This window comes from Hyperolius riggenbachi, chromosome 1 (assembly GCF_040937935.1).
Source record: "Hyperolius riggenbachi isolate aHypRig1 chromosome 1, aHypRig1.pri, whole genome shotgun sequence".
In the NCBI taxonomy this organism is placed as follows: domain Eukaryota; kingdom Metazoa; phylum Chordata; class Amphibia; order Anura; family Hyperoliidae; genus Hyperolius; species Hyperolius riggenbachi.
This window is the reverse complement of record NC_090646.1, coordinates 403851314-403875888: the sequence shown is the minus strand read 5'-3', so window position 1 is coordinate 403875888 and position 24575 is coordinate 403851314. Positions and strand designations below refer to the sequence as shown.

The 24575-nt window shown below is 41.7% G+C and overlaps 1 protein-coding gene across 38 annotated transcripts in view; it reads right to left on the bottom strand.

The window, feature by feature from the left end:
* PTPRD (protein tyrosine phosphatase receptor type D) overlaps positions 1 to 19516 on the bottom strand; it is a 382778-nt gene extending 363262 nt beyond the window's left edge. For all 38 annotated transcript variants that reach the window (XM_068235008.1, XM_068235101.1, XM_068235030.1 and 35 more), the window contains exon 1: positions 19349 to 19516. In XM_068235008.1, coding sequence (XP_068091109.1) covers positions 19349 to 19433 — 85 coding nt within the window. In that variant the 5' untranslated portion in view covers positions 19434 to 19516. The remainder of the gene's footprint in view (positions 1 to 19348) is intronic.
* Between the last annotated feature and the right edge of the window lie 5059 nt (positions 19517 to 24575).

The following is a 24575-nucleotide window of genomic DNA, read 5'->3' as shown; positions in this document are numbered from 1 at the left end:
TCATGAATGCGGGGGTCAAACGTTCATAGAAAACATATGTAGAAAAATGGAAACAAGAACAGGGAGAAGGAGGGGAGCCTCTGTGGAGGTTGTAATGTCACTAGTTATTGTCACAGTCCCAGGCCTTGCTTCACTCATGATGAAAGTGAGTGATAGTTTGATTAAAGCTAGAGCCCCGAAACCATGAAGAGGACTCCATTTCATATGTCCGTAATTTATCACGGAAAATAACTTGTTTGTTTTGCCTCAGGTATTTGAACTGCAATTTCGTATAGCTATGTTCTATATAGAATCCATGATAAAAAAAAGGCAAGGAGAAATGCTGAAACTGCATTACACCAAGGAGATGTTCACAGATCTGACCTGTGGTGTGTTGTCTTGTACCGAGAACTTCATATAAGCATGGATAGCACAGTGCCATGCAACCTGAAGATAATCTGATTGCTACAATATGCATGGCGTTCTTTCCATGCACAATACAGCAAGCAAGGAGAATCCTGCACTTTGGGAAATCCATTTAAAAAACCTGGGTCATATCAGAACATAGTGAGTTTGTGGAAAGGTAAGTACATTAGCAACTGCATAGCTGTGGTCACGCACATGTTCTTGTATCAATGAGTCTTTGTTAGCTTGTTTTTACATAAATCCAGGTTGTCATGGCTTTATTAAAAATAGGTTCTTGCTGCAAGGGCATGCCAGCAACTGCAGTTGCAGGGACACTTAGGGTATTTTTACACTTAACCTGCTGCGTTGGGCATGCGTTTGCGTAAGTATGCGTTAGGGCCTGTACACACTGCTGCGCGTGCGCTGCATTTTTAAAATGGCATGCGATTTTAAAATCGCAAAGCCTTCAGAAGAGGAGAGAATAGAAAAAAACTCATAGCACCAGTGTGTATAAGTCTTCACGATTTTCATGATTTTTCAAAAGATCTTACGATTAAAAAACCGCATGTGATGTTAAAAGCGCAGCGCAAGCATAGCAGTGTGTACAGGCCCTTAGTGCACGTTTTTCCCCCAAATATAATAGAAAACCAATTTGTTACAATCCCCACATGCTGGCATCCGCAGAAAAGAGTACAGTACTCTTTTTTTGTGGATGCCAGTGTGTTGGGATTGTAACGTGCCTTTATTATGACTTTCACACATAGTGATCCCACAGGGATCAGGACCTGATCCTTATGGCCCATACTCATAAGGGACAAAAGTGGCCTGTCGCCAGCACACGTGAGCATGTGCGCGACAGGCCGGCAACAGCTCGTCGCCAGGTCCCTCCGCATACACACGGCGGAGGGACCTGGCAACTGATGCGGCGGAAGCTGTCGCTGTTGCGCCTCCCCCCGCGGGAAGCCCAATGGATTACTTATCTTGTTGCTGTCGCTAGTCCGCATACTCACGCGGACTAGCGACAGTTGCGGCGGAGTTGCGGCAGCGACTGTCGGCAGGCGATTGAGCGGTTCAATCGCCCGGCGACATCAGTGACGAGCGACGGTTCGGGGTGCGCGCCCGTGCAACGCCGCATACTCACGGGCGACCTGTCGCTGCAACGCGCGCCGCGTGTTGCGGTGACATTTGTAGCCCGTGAGTATGGGCCATTAGGGTGCCCACACACCACACAAACTTGATCTTACAGATTTACACGATCTATGTAATATAAGGCCCAACAGTTTGAAAATACTTTGAAATGATTGTTTGGATAATCTCTTGTACTACATGAAAGTGGCTGAGATTGAACAAAAAAGATTGTATGATGTGCGATGATCCTTAGGGTGGAATTTCTGGCCATGACTGTTATACAGACAGGTTGCTGGGTTGTAGCTGTAGTGGCTTCTGGTGGGCAGGGTAAGGAGGTAAATTGCTGGATCTCTAAACAACTTTGAGGGCAACTGTGCACACGCTACATTCTGTACCAATACAACCCTAAAGGCTGAAGGTCCTGGATCCCATAGAGCCATCCTGGCTCTTGCTCCATCCCCACATTCAACAGCTGTTCTCCAGTTAAGTTACGCACCTTCGGGACTCTTCAGCAATCTTCAGAACTACTTGTGTCCCCAAATACTTCCAAGCGAGTCTGGACTTGCATGTGCGCACTACAGATCCGCTCTTCTTGGAAGTACTCAGGAAAGCGAGTACATCTAAAAACTGCCTGAGGAGGGCCAGAGGCGTATTTGACCAAGCTGTTAAAGGGGCAGTTTAGTGAAAATTATTATTTACATTAATCACATATCAGTTATTTAATATGGAGAGCATATCTTTCTCCATAGACCTTGTGTTAAAAAAAGTAGATGCTATCACTTAATTTTGCTTTGGCAGAGAGCTGAGCTGGCTCATTAGCATACTATGCGACGGGCTTCAGCCTGCTTATAGCAGACACTCCAGCTGATTTATAACGCTGACTCACACACTACAGAGAGCTGAGCTGCGTCACTATGCAATGGACAGGACTTCACTGATAGCAGACACTCCAGCTGATAACGCTGACTCACTCACTTCAGAGAGCTGCTGTTCTCTGTAACTAGCTAAGTAAATAAACAAACAGGCTGCTACATAAGTAACTAATTAGCAGCCTGCTTTATCTATTCACTTAGCTAGTTACAGATAACTCAGAACAGCAGCTCTCTGTAGTGTGTGAGTCATCGTTATAAATCAGCTGGAGTGTCTGCTATAAGCAGGCTGAAGCCCGTCCCATAGTATGCTAATGAGCCAGCTCAGCTCTCTGCCAAAGCAAAATTAAGTGCTAGCATCTACTTTTTTTAACACAAGGTCTATGGAGAAAGATATGCTCTCCATATTAAATAACTGATATGTGATTAATGTAAATAATAATTTTCACTAAACTGCTCCTTTAAGAAAATATTTGACCAAGCTGTTAAGAAAATTCACTAAGGCTCGGGCTGGAATTACAGGAAGGAGAGAGGACCAGGGCAGCTCTATGGAAAGCAGAGCCCTCCCTCTTCTTAGGTAAGTATCAAATCATTTTTTTTTGTGCCACTTCACTTTTACTTTAAACGGGATTACCCCTTACTGAAGTATATTAAGCATTTATTATTTGTTTACAACCTCATTCATGAAGTAGGTAATGTGCTACCATAAAACAAATATAAGAATTCAACTTTTATTCAATGAGGGCCTTTTTGTAACTGTTCTCCATGTACAGTTCTGGTGGATACTTAAGGTCCACTTAAAGCGGAATATAACCCTGCATTTCAACTTTGCTCTAAAACATTATTTACAGTATATTATATGCAACCAGCATTTTTTTTTTACTAGACCAGCATTGGAAGGGTTACACAGGGCTTTAAAGTTCCTGGAGATTTCTGCAGACGCATCCGAAGCTGAAATAGATACATTTTGTTTACATAAATGTATCTAAGTGTTGAATGTGACTCACTCTCTCTCACTGAGAAGGAGCTTGGAGGACAGCCAAAGAGTGTGTAACATTTATCAATAGATACATTCAACTAAATAGAATGTATCTATCTGAACTTCTGCATATCTCTCCACGGAACTTTAAACCTCTGTGTTTAACCCTTCCAATGCTGGTCTAGTAAAAAAAAAAATGCTTTTTGCATATAATATGCTGTAAATTATATTTTAGAGCAAAGTTGAAATGCAGGGTTATATTCTGCTTTAATAAGACAAGACAAATAAAATGTATATTGTGCTTTTCTCCTGGCAGACTCACAGCAATTGAGCACTAGGATGTGCTCTATAGACAGTAACAGTGTTAGGAAGTCTTGCCCAAGGTCTCCTTACTGAATAGGCGCTGGTTTACTGAAAAGGAAGAGCTGGGATTAAAACCCAGGTCCAGGTAACCACTACCTTTCACCAGCTGAGGGAATTACCAGCAGGTAAACTCAGATTCATATCTACTGTATATCATTTTTTTCTGCATAAACATTGTAAAACCCTTTTATAAAGTGTATTGCAGATACAGCTATCTTGCTGTAAAATTTCCATTGCACAGTATTATGAAAGGAGGATTAAAATGGATGACTTCCTACAAGTGATCTATGCACATGTTACAATATATGCACTTGACATACATGTTAATACAATGTGTAAGAAATTTCTGTTTGCTCCACACCATCTGCTAAACGTACTTTATACAGAACATCTTTACCATGTTCAGAAAATAAAAAGACAAAGTGAAGCTCATCTCATCTTAAGTAATGTTCCTGTCACAGCAGACAAAGGTACACTTTAAATGATCTTGATGTGACGATAGGCAAGGGACCCGCTAAGGATATCATCCAAGCAGCTCCATAAACTAAAAGATACTTCAAATGAAAATATGCAGTCCCCCCTCATACACAACATATCCCACCGAGGCAAACAAAGTCATTACATCAGCGCAACAAATCTGCCAGTCCTAAACTAAAATACAGATGTAACCAATACAATTACCCTTTCATGATGAATGCGTCTGATTTTAAGATACTTTGTATTAATGGGAAGACTACCTTCATAACGTATGCCCGTTCCTGATGACACAACAGATCTTTAAATGTGGTGAGGCTATGTCTGCTCCACTGGAGGCCTATTAATTCAGGAAATGAAAAGAAAGGCAAGGCTGCCGGCTCCCATAGAAAGCCACGCTGTACACGATTACAGCTTTCCCTGTTAATTTTTCTTACCCAATCTGCAGAACTCCAATTAAGGAACAAAGGTGTTATTAATAAACAACATGAGCACATTATCTGCAGAGATATGAGAAATAAACCCACAGCACAACAATAAGCATAGCTATAATCTTGTCACATTATACTCAAGCTATGCATTACAAATTGGAGCACGCAGCTATAGTAATATTCTCCGCTTTCTTCATTCTCAGGGAAGGCTTATGCAAGGCACATTTTTTTGAGATGATGTAGCCTCATGCAATGCAAATACGTAGGTCTGGTTGGAACCAACACATAGACACTGCATGTCCCAAAGATATGAGACTCTGCCTAGGTAAAACAGAAATGAATAGGACTATTTATGTCTGACAATTGGATCCTGGCTTAAAGAGAAACTGTAACCAAGAATTGAACTTCATCCCAATCATTAGCTGATACCCCCTTTCCCATGATAAATCTATTCCTTTTCTCAAACGGATCATCAGGGGGGTCTGTATGGCTGATCTTGTGGTGAAAACCCTCCCACAAATGATGTCAGTGCCTCACAGAACTGAGGTACTGACATCACACTGTGGGAGCCTTGTTGCATTGAGGGAAATAACAGCTGTTTCTAAATGCCAATAATGCAAGCAGCATCTCCTTCCAGTGACATCACCTGCCAGCAGTAAAAATGTCACCATGTGATAAATGTCAGAATGTAAAACGGAGAGGAAAGATTTTACAATGGGCAAACACTGACTAAATAATTTATACATAATTATTGTAAAAAATAAGCACTTTTTTATTACATTATTTTGACTGGAGTTCCTCTTTAAAAGGCCTAATTCACTTTTTGGGATTTTTCATTGTTAGTAAAAATTCATGGGGGCTATGTCATTTTCATATTTGATGCAGCTGTTCCACCACAAATTCCTTAATAAGTATACAGCTGCCTGCAAAAGGGAAGTTTTTCTCTCTGTACAGAGCCATTACATGACCCTACCCACCCTCTCTGCACTCCTTTATGGAACACAGGCAGGAAATAAGCAGTGTCAGCTGTGTTCACAGAAAAGGGCTGGCAAGTGCCACCTCTTCGAGCTCCTCCCTGATTACCTTATGTAGGTAATGAGGAGATAGGGGAGGAGTTTGGATTGAACTCAGACTTCTGTTTAGACCAGCTAATCCGCATCTGATACTGACACAGGAATTCTAAACTGCATACCCAGCAAGCTAGGAAATTAAGGGGAAAAAAATGAATGCAAAAAACGGTTTATTTGCAATGCATAAAACTCAGTGTATTGCAAATTATAATAAATTCCACACAATATGCTTAAAAATATCCGTCTGATTCAATGCAGACAAGGGTGTCAAACTTTTACCACATTTTTAAAAATGATTTAGTAAATCTAGGCCTTGTTTGCAGGATCCCTTAAGTCATTAATAGTTTATGCAGTTTTCTTGAGCCCTAGTAAATCAAGTCACATGTGTCTACAAGTGTCAACATATACCCTACTGGCATTTTCTGATATACAACCAGATTTCTTTTAGGTCATGTTTTATTGTTTAATATAAAATACAATTGGTACTAGTACTAATACTTGGTTCCTATATGACCAAACATACAGTTCTGCCAGTAAAATGCTTAAAGTGGCACACCCTAAAGAAATGTGAGTGATACCCACATCAGCCAGTGCTGTGTGTAATTCAGGATATCTGTTAAAAAAACCTAGATTTGTGAATGCATGGAGGCATTGGCTACCTGAGACGAGGCCATGCATTGTTTGTAAGAACAAATATATACCAGTACCCTTCAAGCAGTGAGATAAGTACAATCATATAGACCAGGGCTGACCAACTCCAGTCCTCAGGGCCATATCCTTGGCGGTGTTTAGGCTGGACTGAGAAACAAAGAAATGTGTTCACCTCAATGAAGCACACTTTTCCTGATTCAGCCCCATCAATTGATGTGTGAGGACCACGGCCATCCAGGACTGGAGTTGGACGGCACTAATAAAGACAACAGAAACATAAGGCTTTGTAATCAAACATATTATTTGTGCCTATAAAAAGCATGAGTAGCTGTAAAGGGAATAATGCGATGAAACAAATATGACCCTGTTTTCACAGTCCCAGAACCATCAGCGCTGTTAAATATCCTCCAGCGTAATGCAAAGCCAACAGACTTGACTTCTTCCCACTTTACAAAGCCTGAGAGCTCTTGTGTGTGCTGGAATTACCCAAGATTTCTTTCAGGCACTGAACCTACTTTACTCTAAAGCTCTTTCCTATTCTGTCTCTCTCTAATTCTCTCTCTGTGTACATCTATATGCGTTCTTCTATATAACAACTGAGATAAATAAAGTGGAAAGAGTGATGTCATCCATTCTCAATAAAAGGAAACCTAATGCATCTATATTTACTGTAAAGTATTATAGCTCTCCAGCAACGGCAAGATAGCATCACTTCTAGGAGCCTGAACAGCTGTTACACACTGTCTAGAACTTTTATTGGAACCAGTACGGCATTTTATAAACCCCCTCCACGATGATGCAATCTGTTTAATACATGCAGACAGTATATTGTCTAGCGTTTTAAAATACTCCCATCAAGCTCTTAAAGCTGAATCCAAGCAGGAAGCATATGTGAAATGTCTTACCTGCCCCCCCCCCCCCCCCCCCCCCCAAAAAATGGTAATTCTGTCCAGTTGGTTTTATGTTACTGATAACTCAGCGACATGATAAGCTAGCATAGGCTGCTCTGTGTCCTCCCTTGGCCAGCTGATATGACAGTGCAGGTCAGCAGCTGATGGGGTCATCGTAATGCGCATCTCCCTAATAGTCCAGCTCACACTGCACTGCAGGCTACACATGGTACAGCTGCAACTAGTAATGGTGCTTTCAGCTTATTGCAGCCAAAAACAGTTCAAAATCAAACTGACAAGCCCCTATAATAATCAATTAATTGGCTTGTTAAGTGTGTAGGCCAAAACATATAGATCTAATTGTATCAAATATACTTTAAAAAAAAGTCAAACTATAATAGAGTTCCGGTTGTCCAGAACTCAACTAACCAGCAATCTCAACCAACAAGCAGAAATTGCTGGCAGTACTCATGGTAGTGGAGGCCAACTTTAGGCTACTTATGAGCTCTGCTGAGATTAAAGACTAGTTACACAGTACCCATGAGGTTATTGTACTTTCAATGACTGTATTTTAACATTTAATACAGAGTTCATGACATCTATATGGAGTGGGGTATAGTACTAATTTTGCTAGGCATATTTTAAACATTGAGGCTCCTTTTTACACTTGCAGGTGAAATAGACTTCCATTGCTTTGCTGGGGTAAAGCAATGTCGATTTCCCCTGCAAGTGTAAAAGGGGAGTCAATGTTAAAAATAGGCCTAGCAAAATCAGTACTATAATCCACTCTATATAATTAATTTGAACAATAGTAGCAAAGAAAAGAGTCTCATATTTTTATTTTCAGTTATATACCATTTGTTTTTATTACATTGCATCATTCTGTCATATTTGCAATTTACAAACCATACGCTATATATTAACCACTTCAGGATCACAGGTTTTTCCCCTTAAAAACCAAAACAACTTTCACATTTCAGCGCTCCTCCCATTCATTCAGTGATAACTTTCTTGTTACTTATCACACTGAAATGATCTATATATTGTTTTTTTCGCCACAAATTATGCTTTCTTTGGGTGGTAGTTTTTGCTCTGAATTATTTTATTTTATATGCATTGTAAAGGGAATAATAAGGAAAAAAGAAAAAATGATTATTTTTCAGTTTTCAGCCATTATAGTTTCAAAATAAAATGTGCTTTGGTACATAAAACCCACACATCTTATTTGCCCATTTGTCCGGTTTGTTACAACGTTTAAATTGTGTTCCTAGTACAATGTATGGTGATAATATTTTAACTGGAAATGAAGGAGCATTTTTCCATTTAGGGATTTTTAATACTTTTTCACTTATTACAAGAACTTTTTTCGAAAAAAATATACTCATGACATCCGTATTACAAAAGTCCCTAAGGTAGCTATTTATGTAAAAAAAATTAAATGAATTTTTTTTTAAAAAAAATTAACAAGTGTTTTATTTCTGTAACTGTGGGGCAGGGATGGAAGGGGTTAAAAGTAATAAAATAAAAAAAAATAAGTAATAAACTTGCTATGGAAAACAGTATAGTGGCATAAATAGGTGTATTTTACTTTTTGGCCACAAGATGGTGCTATTGAGACCGTGTTTTTATTAATAGAACACAGCCGAACACGGAAGTGTCGGGTCTCAGAGCTTATGCGACGTTAAAAAGCTCTGCGAAGACACGGGAACGGTGATCGGGATTGAGAATCAAAAGATTCTCACATCCTGATCACAGATGGAGGGGGCTGCGACGGTGGATCGGCGGAAAACAGCGCGGGGATCGTGAATGCGACGGTAAGGCAGCAGTACGCATATCTACGCCCCTGATCCGCACGTGAAGTTTAAAGGGGCATGGATATGCCTACCAAGGATCCTAAAGTGGTTAAACTAAAAAACAGAGCAGAGCTAATGACCCTTTGAACTCCCCTGCAGTAAAACCTTATCTTAAAGGGAAGGTTCAGGGAGTATCCGAAAAAAATAAAAATCCCCATCCACGTACCTGGGGCTTCCTCCAGCCCGTGGCAGGCAGGAGGTGCCCTCGGCGCCGCTCCACAGGCTGCCGGTGGTCTCCGGTGGCGCGCCCGACCTGGCCAGGCCGGCGGCCAGGTCGGGCTCTTCTGCGCTCCAAGGCCCGGGCACTTCTGCGTCCCACGCCGGCGCGCTGACGTCATCGGACGTCCTCCGGGCTGTACTGCGCAGGCGCAGTAGTTCTGCGCCTGCGCAGTACAGCCCGGAGGACGTCCAATGACGTCAGCGCGCCGGCGTGGGACGCAGAAGTGCCCGGGCCTTGGAGCGCAGAAGAGCCCGACCTGGCCGCCGGCCTGGCCAGGTCGGGCGCGCCACCGGAGACCACCGGGAGCCTGCGGAGCGGCGCCGAGGGCACCTCCTGCCTGCCACGGGCTGGAGGAAGCCCCAGGTAAGTGGATGGGGATTTTTATTTTTTTTGGATACTCCCTGAACCTTCCCTTTAAGCTGTCTTTCACTGTTTCTTTGATGTATAAGTGCTTCAGAAAATAGGATTGTCTCTGGCCCAAGTTGGGTCAGAGAGCTCAGAGAAGCCTTTTACTATAGATAACAAGTGAAATTTCTTAGCTTTTCCTGTACTGTAAACAATATGAGACTCTGTTAATTGCTACTAATGTTCTATTCCTTAGCTGTCCTACACATACAATTCATTATATCATACGTTTATTTACACTTCAGATTCCTTTTAAAGAGAACCAGAGACGAAGCACCCTCATGTATTTTATTACATTTATCAGTGGGAACATGACAGTAAACACCAATCATGCTTTTAGTTTTATTCTTCTCAGTCTAATCTATCTGTTATCAGCTGTGATAACAATCCACCGACTGATTCCGTCTAGGTTTGACCTGGAATCATTATAGCTGAGTCACTCTTCTGTGGAGTCTTTTCAAGCCCAAGCCTTCCCCCTCCTAGCTCAGATTTCCTATTCAGAGATGTTGGCATGAGAGGGGCTGCTGCTGCCGAGAAAGACGCTCTGAAACAAAAGTGTATCTGTGTGCATTGTGCAGCTAGTCATTATCTACTGTATGCAGTTTATTTCTATGAGAGACAATTCCTACAGGCAGCCACACAGCATGCCAGAATAATAAAGTTGAAAGCACACAGATGAAAGCCTGCTGCAGCACTGCTTGTCTATAGTCTCATAGAGGCTAGACAGCACATCCAGAACAGCTTATAACCTGGAAGCAGAAAAGATATGAGCCGGCGGCCATATTGGATATTTCCTGGAGCAATAATGGATAAAAAAACACTCAAAAAGGCACACCAGAGTGGCGAAATTATCAGGTACAGCATTTATTCTTTACAACCTATCGACCAATAAGTTTATTTTGTGTGAATCGTTCATCTCTGGTTTCCTTTAAAGCTGTGGACCCAAGATCAGCACTTCCAAGGGGGCAAACTGAACAACTGCCCAGGGTCTTGATCTCTTCAGTGGTCCCTAAGTCCCTACATGGGCAGTGTTCTCCCCAGAAATTTTTTTTTCCAGCCGGGTGGCATGAAAAAGTAGCCGGGTAAGAAGAGATGAGAATGCAGGGCCAGTGCTTCTGTGAGCAACTCTGCTTACATCATAGGAGGAGGTGAGCCGATGACAGCCGGGTGGTCACCAAAACTAGCCGGGCAGAGCACCCGGCTAAAAGAGCCTGGGGAGAACACTGCATGGGCTTCATATTGATATTGTCAAGGGCTTCATTTTACCTGAAACCATCCCTGTGCGTACACACTGTAATATGTTAACAACATAATAAGCAACTGAAGGCTCATTTTCTAATAAGCAAATCATATTAACATATAGGATAATACATTCAGCAAAAAAGATTTCATGTTTTGTGTGTCAAACAGTGCAGCAAGGATCCATCTGGCATCTATAAAAAACTGTTCTGCTGGTTTTTCAAAAAAACATATTTCTTGTTAGCAAATGCATTCTTGAGTGTTTGCTATGTTATTAACTCTAAAAATACTGCATGATCACTTAACTAGCAGTGACAGCATTCTGCAATAATTCATCACTCAGGTTAATATGTCTGAAAGGCATCCATAATACCTGCTTTCTGTTTCTAATAGTGGATATTGAATGGAACACTCAGTAATGGCAAGCCGATTGATCAATGTCTTGTTTTCTTGTGTCTTCTTCCTTGACAAAGTTCTATATGAAAAAGCTAATTTTCAAAATTGTCACAGAAATGCATAGCGTTCCTTGTGACCAAAATGTACAGTATTGATTTAAGAGTGTTTCACTAAAAGATGAATACTCCTTAACGAGATGAAGAAATCTTTTTTGTTGATGGAAATGTCTTGACATCTTGGAAGAAAATCCTTTGAATAGCTTCTATTATTGATACTGTTGTTATTGTATTACGTTTCAGTGCAACTCATCGTTCATGTTTTCAAATTCTCAGAAAACTAAAGATCCCATCTACTCTATTTTTATTCTATGAAAATTCCAGTTTTCTTCACATATGTTCAAAGCTTCATGCAGCCCATATGGCTTTCTCTGTTTTCCGAAAGGGTGAGAGTCTCACTCGTTTTAGGTGAGACGTTGCAAATCTCAGCACATTTGTGCGGAATTCTCTTGTGGGATAATATGCTCACTTTAGTGCTGCCAAGCAGTAGTTGATATAAACTGGATCATGGTAAATACCTTGAAAATGATAGGAAAGTGGTCAAGATTGAGGGCTGGTTCAAACTGCACATCACTGTTTCACAAAATGGCCTACAACAGACAATTCTGATCAGGCACTGCATTTGGTGTTCTGTTTAGTGGATAGTGATAGTGTGTTGTCACTGTCCACAGTTTTGAACACTTTAGTGCAGTGTTTCTCCAACCTGTCCTCATAACTCCCCAACGGTGCATGTTTTGTAGGCAACCTCACAAATCCTCAGGTGGTGCAATTAGTGCTTCAGCTACATGGAATCCATCTAGCTGAGACACTGATTACCCTCCTGTGCATAGGTGAGGTTCCCTGCAAATGTGCACCGTTGGGGAGTCATGAGGACTGGTTTGAGAAATACTGCTTTAGTGTGAACCCAGCTTTAGGAACTGCTGACATATAGTAATTCTTTTATCTTGGTATACAACATGCAACTTAGGGGCCACAAGCTGACCTTAACCCATTCTTGTGTGATGCTCCATATTTCTTACCTCACTCCATTGACCTAGTATACAAAGAGGAGGAAAGATTCAACCCCCTTGTTAGTAGGACCCGTCAGATAAGCAAACACCTTCATGCAGGGTAGACCTTACTATTCACATGCTGATTCTTTGGCTAGGGGATTAGGGCTTATTTCTTCTAGGAGTGATTTGCTACATTTCCTTGCATAGTAATTTGAAATCAATAGGCTGCCTCCCGACTTCCGATTTGCATGTGGGGGGAAAATGGATGGCATGCAGCATGCAGCTTCTTACTGTAGTGTGTAAATGCCCTAAGGATTGTAAACCTAACTGGGTCAAATTAATTTAGAATTCAGGAGCTATTCTGTCCTATCCAGGAACCAGCAGAAAATATGTAAAAGCCAGCTCCGTTTACCACATTTAGATAGAAATTTAAACATTTTTGAACACACCCTTGCAACCTGGCTACTGGGATTTGTCCAGTGAATGGTTTGCCTCTGTGTGGTGGTGATCTCTTTGCCCTTGTATTATGGCAGATTTCAACTATCCTAGCAGTATGTGTGGATTCATGGCAGAAATTCAAAGTCCTGAGTTTCAGGTAGAATTACAGCTACCAGTTGCAATAGTGTGGGAAATAGTGGAAAAAAAAGTCTTTGCAATAACTTTGGGTAAATCTGCATGCCTATTGTGTTGAAGGTAAAAATAGGTTCAAAAATAGTTACACTTTAAATACTGCTTTAGGCTACTTTCTTACTTAGGCGTTGTGCTGCGTTTCTTGTAAAACAGCATTGTAATGCATGCAGTGTGGCACATACGTGAAGCTTACAGTACAGCAAGTATGCTTCACTGCACCTGTTAACACACGTTATGTGGTACCACAGTGTATGGTCTACATGCCAAGCGATTCCACTCCACTGCACACCACCAATGTAAATGAATCATTACAATACCATTGTAGTATATTGTCTGAAGAAACGCACCACAATACACCAGTATGAACGAAGCGGAACAGAACAGAAACAGTCCGCCTCAACCATAGGGAGAACCTGATATGCTGCATAAAAACAGCCGGATATTGAAAATGGTTGGACAACCCCGTTGTACTGTCACAACTAAGCTCCTCTAATTAAAAATGACACCTACTTGGTAGATTTGTCTATCTAGCTGTAGTCCACTTTTTTATGTCCGCAGGGACCTCAGCACAGCTTTTTATTTTACTATGATTAACTGGCAGCTTTCTCTTTAAATCCTGCAATAGACTGAAGGTGACAGTTCTCCATTGGAAGTGAATTTCATTAGCTCCTAATGCACATGAAGCTTTGATATTCTCCTCGTTCAAATATTATTTACTATGTCAACAAAACCATTTCCAGCGCACACAAATTATGAAATCCATTTAATAATTAAAGTGGGTCAATGTCATGCCAATATCTATTTAAGCACTACATCATTTTATGTTGCTCTTTTGAATATCTGATAAATCTTTTGTTAGAAATAGCAGAGTTAAGTCATGTATTAGATTAGCAATATATACATTTAAAGCTAACCGGACGTTAGATACTTACCTTAGTGATTGGATGCTTCTGGATGGCCCCAACGTTCCAGCAGAGGGTCTCTCTTCATTTTCTGGCCACACTCCTGGCTGTGGATGAACGCTTCCAGACTGAGCATACGCAAGTAAAGTACATGCAAGCCCAGTATGAATGAAGCCACTTGTGCAATGTTTTCTTCATTTCTGCATGTGCTTCATTCTGCTGAGCAAGCACAGACCTTAGCTGGGCATGCCCAGTCTGGATGTGCTCGTCCATGGCCACGCTCATGGCCAGAAGGAGCCTATTTGACACACTTTGGTTGAATAGGTTGTAGTAGGAGGATCCAGGTAGCATGTGGACCATACAGAGATTTCCTATTACTGAGGTAAGTATCAAATGTTTTCAGACACTTCAGGTTTCCTTTAAAGGATACATCCAAGCGCATTAAAAATAAAAAAAAATCCACTTACCTGGGGCTTCCTCCAGCCCCTGCCAGTCGTCCTGTGCCCTTGCCAAAGCTCCGTTCACCTCCCATGGCCCTGGGTCCCCTCCGGCGCTGGATGTCCACTGCGCATGCGCGAGCGGCTCTCAGAGTCGCACTGCCATCATCTCAACTGTACTGTGCAGGCACAGTAATTCTGCACCTGCGCAGTAACGTCTGGATGACGTCAGCATGACCAGTGAGCCGTATGCTGGAGCACTGAAGAAGCCGACCAGGAAGCTGACCTGGCGAGGTCGGCATCTCCACCAGAGGGGACAGGGAGCAACTGGAGCTGTGGCGAGGGCACAGGATGGCTGCCAGGGAACTGAGAAAAGTTAATTAAAATAAACACATGGTGCAGCTGCAAATGAATATTACATACTTACCTCGTCGTCAGTTCCTCTCAGAAGCTCACCATTTTTCTTCTTACAGTGATGCCTTCCAGTTCTGACAAGATTTTGTCAGAACTGAAATATACCAGTTGCTGTCAGTTATATATCAGCTGCTGTCAGTTACAACTGAATGTGCAAGGTAATGTCCATGTTTCCCTTTGGCTCAAGTGGGTGCTGACCAGGAAGCGGTTATGGGGTAATGGCCATTTTCAAAATGGAGGTCAGAGAATTAAGTTGATCACAGTGAACAAACAGGACGCAGGAGAGGAGAAAGAGATTGATGAGTAGACTACACATGAGGTATGTATGATGTTTTTATGTTTATTTTGAGTTTAAATTTTCAGTTCAGGTTCTCTTTAAGGTCAGAACAGGTTTAAAAGAGTTAACAGTGTAAGAGCTTTTGGTTTAGCAAAAAATATAAATCAATATGACAACAGCAGTTCAAAGTAATGGGAATTATTTGCTAGGAAATAAATAACTAGACTAGGGAGAGAGATAAGAGGATTATTATAAAAATAAATAGGTTGGTTTTATGCTGGGAATACACAATGAGTTTATTTAGCAGATTTACTGGCCGATCTATTCTCCGATCGTTTTTCCAATCGATTTCCATTTACTTCTATGAGAAAATTGATCAGAAAAACGATTGAAATCAGATTGGATCTGTCGGAAATTATCAAACCATCTATCTGCCAAAAAAACCTCATGGTGTATTCCCAGCATTAGGGTCTACTGGAACTTAGATTTTAAGCAGAAACACTTTTAAACAACTGATTTGATGGAGAAAAATATAACCAGACCCTTTGAACCTTGGAAACCATGCAATTCCAGGCGCGATCGATAGAATTTGATTGGATCGAATTCAATTAGATCGATTAAATCCGACATGTCCGTTTGGGATCCGATCAGGATTCGATCGATCGTGTGATCGATTTGCATTGAAAACTAGCCCAAATCGATCACGCGATCGATCAAATCACGACCGGACATGTCGGATTTAATCGATCTAATTGAATTTGATCCAATTGAATTAGATCGATCGCGCCTGGAATTGAATGGTGTACAGGATGCTTTAGATCATGGCTGTGTAGCTGAAAGACTATAACCTTTGAATCTTCATTTTTATGAATACTTCCACTAATTAAATGTTAAGAAAGGAATTAGTAATGTTTTATGAAAAAATAAATAAAATATGGGCAGACCAGAACAAAAAACAAAAAGAAAAAACATAGTAGATACACTGAAATTTAACTTTTGTTTTATATGCTGAATAGAGTGAAAAGGGGTAAGAAGCTTGGAGATATTGCCCCTTACTTCCTGCCTCTGTGACCCCAAGGTCACAGATCTCAGCCCATGGTGTCACCGAGAGGACAGCAATGCTGTCTTCTAACAGGTTAATATACCTCTTTTTTTTCAATACAGATTTTATTCTGCAGCTCCCTGGTCTAATCATCAGAGAAACCTACAGGAAACCTCCAACCACTAGACAGCAGAACCTGAGGGGGGACGTAATGCAGGACCTGCAGTCATGTCAATTCCCTTCACAAGAATCCAATTAAAGTAGATGCTGAATTAACACTTTTAAAAATACAGATTGTGTGAACAACCATAAGGATAAAAAGATAAGACAAACAGTGGGCTGTAATCTAAGACACACTGCCTTGTTTTTCTATTCAGTACCCCAGTGCATCTGAACATATGCTCATGTTCCCCGACATGCTTACCACTCTAAGACATTGCTTATTACAAGATCACTTTGAATAAACATGAACCACGAAATATACTAAATATCCTGTTTTCCCCCTTAGCTAATAAGCAACTGTCATTGCTCAAAGCGCAACTCAGCAATCGCACTGTCTGTAGCTTAGCATGATCACATTTCCTCAAGTCTTTATTCTTGTCTTTAGACTGTTCTTATACTACCGCTGTGGGGAGACATCAAATCAGCTGCTGCAATATGCACATTTCACTACTGTCAGCTGAGATCATTGGAGATTTTGTTTAGACTACAAATAATACTAATAATTAGTGATGAACAAGATGAATAAATTACATTCACATTTACTCTTAAATCGAGAACATTTCGCTTTGCGGTGATTTTTTTTTACATTATTGCAGTTTAGACCCCCTAAAGAGTCTGAACCTGTGGTGAGAGTGCCATATTTATCTCCTTTAAAACAATACCTGTTGCCTGGTAGTTCTGTTGAACCTCTGGCATTAGTAGTGTCTATGTCACAAACCTGAAACAAGTACGTGGCTAATCTAGTCAGACTTGAGTCAGAGCACTTGATCTGCATGCTTGTTCAGGGTCTATGACTAAAAATATTGGAGACACAGGATTTGGGGGACAGCCAGGCAACTTGCCTTCGTGTTTACAAGGAAATAAATATGGCAGCCTCCATATCACTCTTACCTCAGGTTCTCTTTAAAGCAGGGGTGTCAAACTCAAATACAAAGTGGGCCAAAATTGAGCTCAGGGACCAAGTAGCAGGCCGACCTCAATGTCTAGTGGCTACCTCTCTCCCTATATTCTCTGGTGTCTAATATCCCCCTCTCTTCTCTCTAACATCCCCCATCCATCCCCTATACAGTTCCCTGATGTTTAGATGTCCTCCCTCCCCTATACAGTTCCCTGTTGTCTAGTGCTGTCCCCCTCTCCATATGGCTTCCCTGGTGATCTAGGGCTTTACCCTCCAATACAGCTTTCTTGGTGGTCTACAGTGGGCCAAACATAATGCAAAGTGGGGAAACCACCTGATGGCCAAATCTGATGGCTCCGATGGCCAAATTTGGCACATGGGCCGGAATTTGACATGTATGATTTGAAGGAAACATGAAGAGAAAGCAATATGGAAGAACTAGTTGCTGAAGTCATATTAAAAATGTTGCTTACCTACCTGTCGTGCAAATTATATACCTCTAATGCATACATTTACTATAGCCGCTGGTAAAATGTATGCACAAGATATTTAATAGTTACATAATATAGAATAGTTAGAATGTAGGTAGTCTCTATGCTTAACAATGATCCTCTTTACTACGTCTATCACTAACCTCCCTCCCTGCTACCTTATTGCCAAACACTAACCCATAGGGCTTGGCTATACTAAAGCCAAACCCTGTTCCTATCACCTCACAGAAAAGTCCTGTAACTGACGCTATCTAAGTTCAGTTACACTGTATCCGAATACATCACTGTTCCAACTTAATCCAGCCAAATGCCTGCACCTAAACCAAGCACTCATCACCCCATGGCAGCAAATTTGCACTACGGAGGTGAGCTGAGCAACGACCTGCAGCACCAGCTTTGGCCTCTAATATACTTTGGAAAATTTACTCCAAATGGATGCTCATCAGACATTCTAGCTGCATGGTTGTCAGTGGTGACAGTCTCTTTGGTGGACCCCACAGCCAGATCAGTTTATTTCAGCACTCTCAGCTATTGTGTGCCGTCTATCTGCTTTTGAATAGCCCAGCTACTCTACAGCCAAGTGCTGACTAAAATAAATGGGTACTAGGGTACTTAATTTGGGTTGTAGGCTATTCCATAGTGCAGGGTGATTACACTGAATGATGCTCAGTTTCTGTATGTAGCCCCACATACGGAAACAATACATCTATACAGAGGATATTTCACCATTATGCCATCAAAACTTTTAAAAAATACATGACTACATAAAAAAACATTCATCACTTTAATGGCACCAGGACACAGAAGCTAACAGGAGGGGTCCTGGGTTACAAATCCGGGTTTGGGGTACTTGTAAATTGCTCTTCAATGGTCACTATGATGATTAAACTGTAAAACTGAAAATACATATGTAGACATACATATAAAATATGTCCTAGAGATCTTAATAGGTTCAGAGAGAAAAAAATAAATAAAGAGGTTCAGACCCATTAGAATATTGATATGTAAGGCAATTCAAAGCCACGTGGGAAATACAGTAAGTCATATCCCGTGCTTTTTACGGTGGGACAAATAAACACTCTATTTGCTAAGTGTACATATGTATTTAAATTTCAGTTTTTTAGCATAACTGTATTTTTTACCAAACAATCTTTATGACTAAAGTGCCATCATAGCTAAAACTGATAAGACACTACTGCTACTATTGCTACTACTACGACTAATAATAATAATAATAATAATAATGTACAGTGTTATTATTGTCCTATCCTAAATTAACTTCTCCACCAGCTCCAGTAAGCTCACTTGTTTTATAGACATTAGAATCTGATAATACAGAATGTAAGAATAGTCATCTTTTTACTGTTTTTCTAAAGGTTAACTTTGCAGGGCTATGAGGGAAGCGAGGCTCCATAACATTACAGTGGTTCTCACTTTAGCAGCCTAGTGGAAACATTGAGAAAGCCATACAAATGGCTGGTTTTCTGGGGGTGGCATGGAGCCAGTGAGGATCCTACAGCGTTTCAAGCATTCTGTCATAAACAGGCCTTTTCAAGGGCATTCGGCTGCTGCCAAGCAAAAACAAAACTGTTCATTATGGTCAAGACCTCAAACAGAACAAAGCTCCGGACTTACTTTCAGCATCAGCATGAAGTAGGAAGCACAGAAGTACCAGCACTGGCCTGGCAAAGTTCATTATCTGACAGCTTGGCACCTGCATGCTTAGGAAGGCTCGATTTCTCCGGCTTTCACAGCCAATGGGTGTCTACCCACGCCAATGTTTCAGTGCAGTATTTTCACAGCCTATGGAAGAGAAAATAAACAGATAAGAACACAGTTATTTAACTGCTGTAATATCTTAAACCCATCATGCAAATCCCTGCAGGGAATACATTACATGTGACATATTTTTCCCATTACCCTGACTAGAATACGTTACAGAATTTACGCTTTTGCCAACACACATGATGCCAAGAAGCAGCTTGGCAGAGCTAGTAATGTATTTCCCTATATTAACACAAAGTAATCCTCAATCCCAGATGGTTTCCTCCCCTGGTCAGATCATCGCCCGAATAATTTATCTTCATAATTAGCTGTCATTTTAGTAAAGGTAGCATTATATATTACAAGTGTTCCAGCACATTTTAGAGTCAGGACAAAGAAACAGAGCGTCTATCGGTGAAAATCTCTACCGACTCACATTAACTAGACAATGACATTCTGTAGACAATATCCTGCAAAATTCCTTAACTGCGCAATCCCAGAGCAGGTTTTCACATGTCCTTTTCTCTGTCTAGCTGAACAAAATCACATGCAGGCAAGAATACAAATAGAAACACATCTCCCCTAGTAGAAGAGCTCTTAAGGCAAGGGTTTTCTCTATAGCAAGGCATTTGCCTCAAGTTAGAGGTTACAGGAGGATACAGAAACACTAGGATATGATAAGGAGTAATCAAATAATGCTAAATACAATACAAGTGCTATCCATACCGCTAATACTTTACTACCTGTCATCTTATATAGTAGTGTCAAATCATGTACTGTGGTTTCAAATGTAACTCAACATTTTTCTTTTAATATTTGAATAGCTTAAAGAGGAACTGTAACGACAAAACGGCCCCTGGGGGGTACTCACCTCGGGTGGGGGAAGCCTCAGGATCCTAATGAGGCTTCCCACGCCGTCCTGCGTCCCTCGGGGGTCTCGCTGTAGCCCTCCGTACAGCCGTGACGCAATATTTACCTTCCTGGCTCCTGCGCAGGCGCTCTGATGCCTCTCGGCGCCGAAGTAGGCGGAAATACCCGATCACCGTCGGGTCTGCTCTACTGCGCAGGCGCAAGTTTCCGGCGCCTGCGCAGTAGAGCGTACCCGACGGAGATCGGGTATTTCCGTCTATTTCCGTGCAGAAAGTCGCCACAGCGCCCCCGCTGGAGCCAGCAAAGGTAAATATTGAACTGACAGTCGGCACAGTCGCCGGCTGTTCGGAGGGCTGCGGCGAGACCCCCGTGGGACAGAGGACGGCGTGGGAAGCCTCATTAGGATCCGGAGGCTTCCCCCACCCGAGGTGAGTACCCCCCAGGGGATCTTTTTAATGTTACAGAGTCTCTTTAAGAAGGGTCTCAGAGATCTCAATTCTAAAACCTGGAACAGGAAGTGTGGATAAATCTCCACAGCAAGCTAACCGAACAGATCTACCATTTCTCCACTCTATATACAAATAATAATTTAGATCTTTTCAAGTTGTTTGTTTGGGGGAAGGGGGGGTTGGTACATGGTCTTTTCTTTAGAGCCTGTTTAGTCAGACAGTTCTCCAACATTTACAGGCCGTGTTTTCTGGGTGGCTCCCACCTAGCATCTGAAAAGTGACACCCCCTGCTCTATCACTGAAAGAAAGAAAGCATTCATAAGAGTGTTCTTTTGATAGGTGGCTGTAGTGTGCTGTCAAGGTATTCCCTTAGATGCTTCAGTAGCTGTCTGTCTGTTCAGCAGCCTCAATAGAATCCCATGGGACCGCTGAGGAAACACTGAGTAAATGTCTTGGGAAAGTCGGTGTGGATAGAGTTTTTACACCAATATCGCTCAATACCCACAGCAGACCACGTCTGAGTTACATCTGCTAAATATTGCACATGTGGTCTGTATAACCTCGTGCAAACTGTGAGTGAGAGTGAACCATACAATAAGAACATCTGCAGGATTTCCCAAGATTCTGTGAAAAGTGAAGTATCACCTAAAAAAGCTGTAGCTTCCATGTAGAAATAAAAATTAAAGAAGTGACCAAAGAAGGCATATCTATCACATACGTAACTTCAGCTATTTTAGGAACAAATTAAAAAAAAATGTGAAACATACAACTTTCGTAGTAACAGTGCTCTAATGCCAGGGGAATAGTGTGCAGTGCGCAATTAGCGCAACTCACATTACCTCAGAAACCTGTGAGTTGCTATGTTAATGCACAATACGTTATTTGCGTAGGAAGCGTAATGTAGGATACCATAACATAGTGCTAATAGTACAATGCATGCTACTAACCTTGGCATTGAAGTGGTATTGTCACCATAAAAATGAAATTTCAACAGCAACTGGTCTGAGTGTATTAAGTGATAAAGATGCTAATCCTGCATTCAAAACTTGCAAAACTTTTTCTGCTGTTATGATTTGGAGTTATCACATACTTAAGGAGCACTGGCCCTTTAGTAGTCAGTGCCCAACAGTTGAATGCTGGGGGTTCTTTTTATCTATAATATATTCCTCCTCTTCCATTCATGTCACTGCCTAGCCTATCTGAAACATGATCCTCTGCTCGCTTGTGTTTACAAGCAAGGCTGAGGTGACTCAGCGATTGGAGGAGAAAAGAAAAAAACAACTGTGTAGTTCCTAATATACACCTCAGTGGGAGTGTCTGAAGACTCTGGGAGGAGGGCAGCTAATGAATACACAATGAGCAAGAGGGGGGGGGGGGGGAACAAGTGTCAGGCAGGATATGATGTCAGTGTTAGCTTGGCAAGATGGCCACTGCCTAGAATAGGATTTTCTTCTTTTCCTTTATAAAATTCACAGGAATCATTACGTGGATAGTACAATACACGTGTTATGTAAGTAGAACTAGTATTTATCTACTTATATATGTGTTTTTTATTTCTAGGTTAGCATGGGTGTCACTTGTTCTTTAATACCAGTAAAACTGCTGTGTGCATGTTTTACTGAAAGTTAGTGCTTCTGGCCCTTTTGAGAGATAAATCAAGACAGAAAAGGCGAGATAAATTGTGAGTTAATCAATGAGATAATTTATGAGATAAAGTTTGCAAATCAACCCCATTGCTGCTGAACCTCCCACATGCAAAGCAGTGGGGATGTATGTATTACAATGAAGACAATATGACCCCCTGATGTTCAGCAGCACGGGTGGACATCTCTTGCTGCACAATGACGTATCCAGGCAGCAAAGCACTTTTCAGTTAACCTGGGAAAAATTTTGTCAAATGAAGACAGATACTTTACTGTGCCATCACATCTGTCTGAACAGCATGCGCACAATTATTCTGCTTATTGTTATAGTGAAGCTCCAAGCAAAAACAATAATTCAAACAGTTTCATGTTCATTTATTCCCGTGATACAATGACAACGGCCATGTTCTGTTTGTCACATTACACACAGGCAAGCTGCAACTGCATCTCCAGCTCTCAGCTCACTCCTCTCTCCTGCTACCTCCTTCCCTCTGCCTCTGAAATCTCTGACTAGTAACCTCCTCCTCCACCTGCCCAGACTGAGCTCCCATAAGCCCTTGCTACATGGAGTGCCAAGGCTCTTTGAGCTGTGGGCGAGGCTTCTTTAGTTTATAGGGAATTAGAGTATTAAAACAAAAAAAATAAAATAAGTATTTGGCTTGAGGAATGCCCTATAAACTATATGTAAGGTACACAATTATGCAATGAGTAAAAGTTTATCTTGGATCCACTTTAAAAGACCAGTATTCGCACGCACGCACGCACACACACACACGTCTCTCCAGCCTCCCCTACTATTTTCTGTAGGTAGTGGATGTGCCTTTGATACGCTCATCACTAGTTTCAGGCTAAAAAGTGCCACTATTACCTAGCTCTTATCTGTTTATGGTGTTATGCAATCAAAAAAGAATAATAGTAAAATGTAATAATAGTGATAAGAAGCGGATTCTGTTGTGACTGTCAAATACTAAGTACAGCAAACTTATAAATTCTGTGAATTTCTCCTGTTCTGTGCATAGAGTTGACCTCTTCAGCAAGACGGTAGCAGATATTAGCTACGGAAACAGGTAACAGTGGAACATACTGTAGTAAGCATGTCACTTCAAGATGATAATAATGTCACATTTACTTAACCTCCCTGGCGGTTAATTTTTTTTGCCACTTAGGCAAAAATCCTTTTTTTTTTTTGTTTTTTTTTGTTTTATGTAAAGCTACCAGAGTGGTAGCTACATGAAACACCACTAGAGGGCGCATGTGTCCCTCTAGTGCGATCGTCGCCGGCATCAAAAGCAAACAGGGGAACGCGTATATAACGCGCTCCCCTGTTTGGCTTCTCCTGTCGCCATGGCGACGATCGGAATGATGTCATGGACGTCAGCCGACGTCCTGACGTCAGACGCCTCCGATCCAGCCCATAGCGCTGCCCGGAACTCATTGGTCTGGGCAGCGCAGGGCTCTGGCGGGGGGGAGGCCCTCTTGCGCCGCTGCGTGCGGGCGATCGCCGCAAAGCGGCGGCGATCGAGCTGTACGCGCGGCTAGCAAAGTGCTAGCTGCGCGTACAGCATTTTAAAGTGAGCAAATCGCCCCACCAGGGGCTGAGATATCTTCCTGCGCGGCATAGCCCGAGCTCAGCTCGGGCTTACCGCTAGGAAGGTTAAAGGGAGCCTGAACTGAGAGGAATTCAGAGGCTGCCATCTTAATTCTCTAATAAACAATTGCCAGATTTCTTTGCTGATGCTCTGCCTCAGATACTTTAAGTCACTGGCCCAGAATGAGCATGCAGATCAGATGCTTTGACTCTGGTCTGACTCCACTGGTTGCATGCTTATTGCAGGTGTGTGACTCAAACACAACTAAAGCCAACAGCTCACCATGACAGCCAGGTAACTGGCATTATTTATAATGGAACAAAGAAGCCACCCTCTGTATTCCTCTCACTTCAGGTTCCCTTTAAAGTACTAAGCCCTAAGAGTTGCTTTAATTGCTGGCATAATCATTAAAGTCATAATAGAAGCTCTGTAATATAAATACAATTCTGGAAAGTGAAGCATATGATGCTGAAGATGTTGGATGAGTGGTATAAATATTCACTCTTTCAGTCCACACTCGTTCACTTCTGCATCAACATGAAATCGC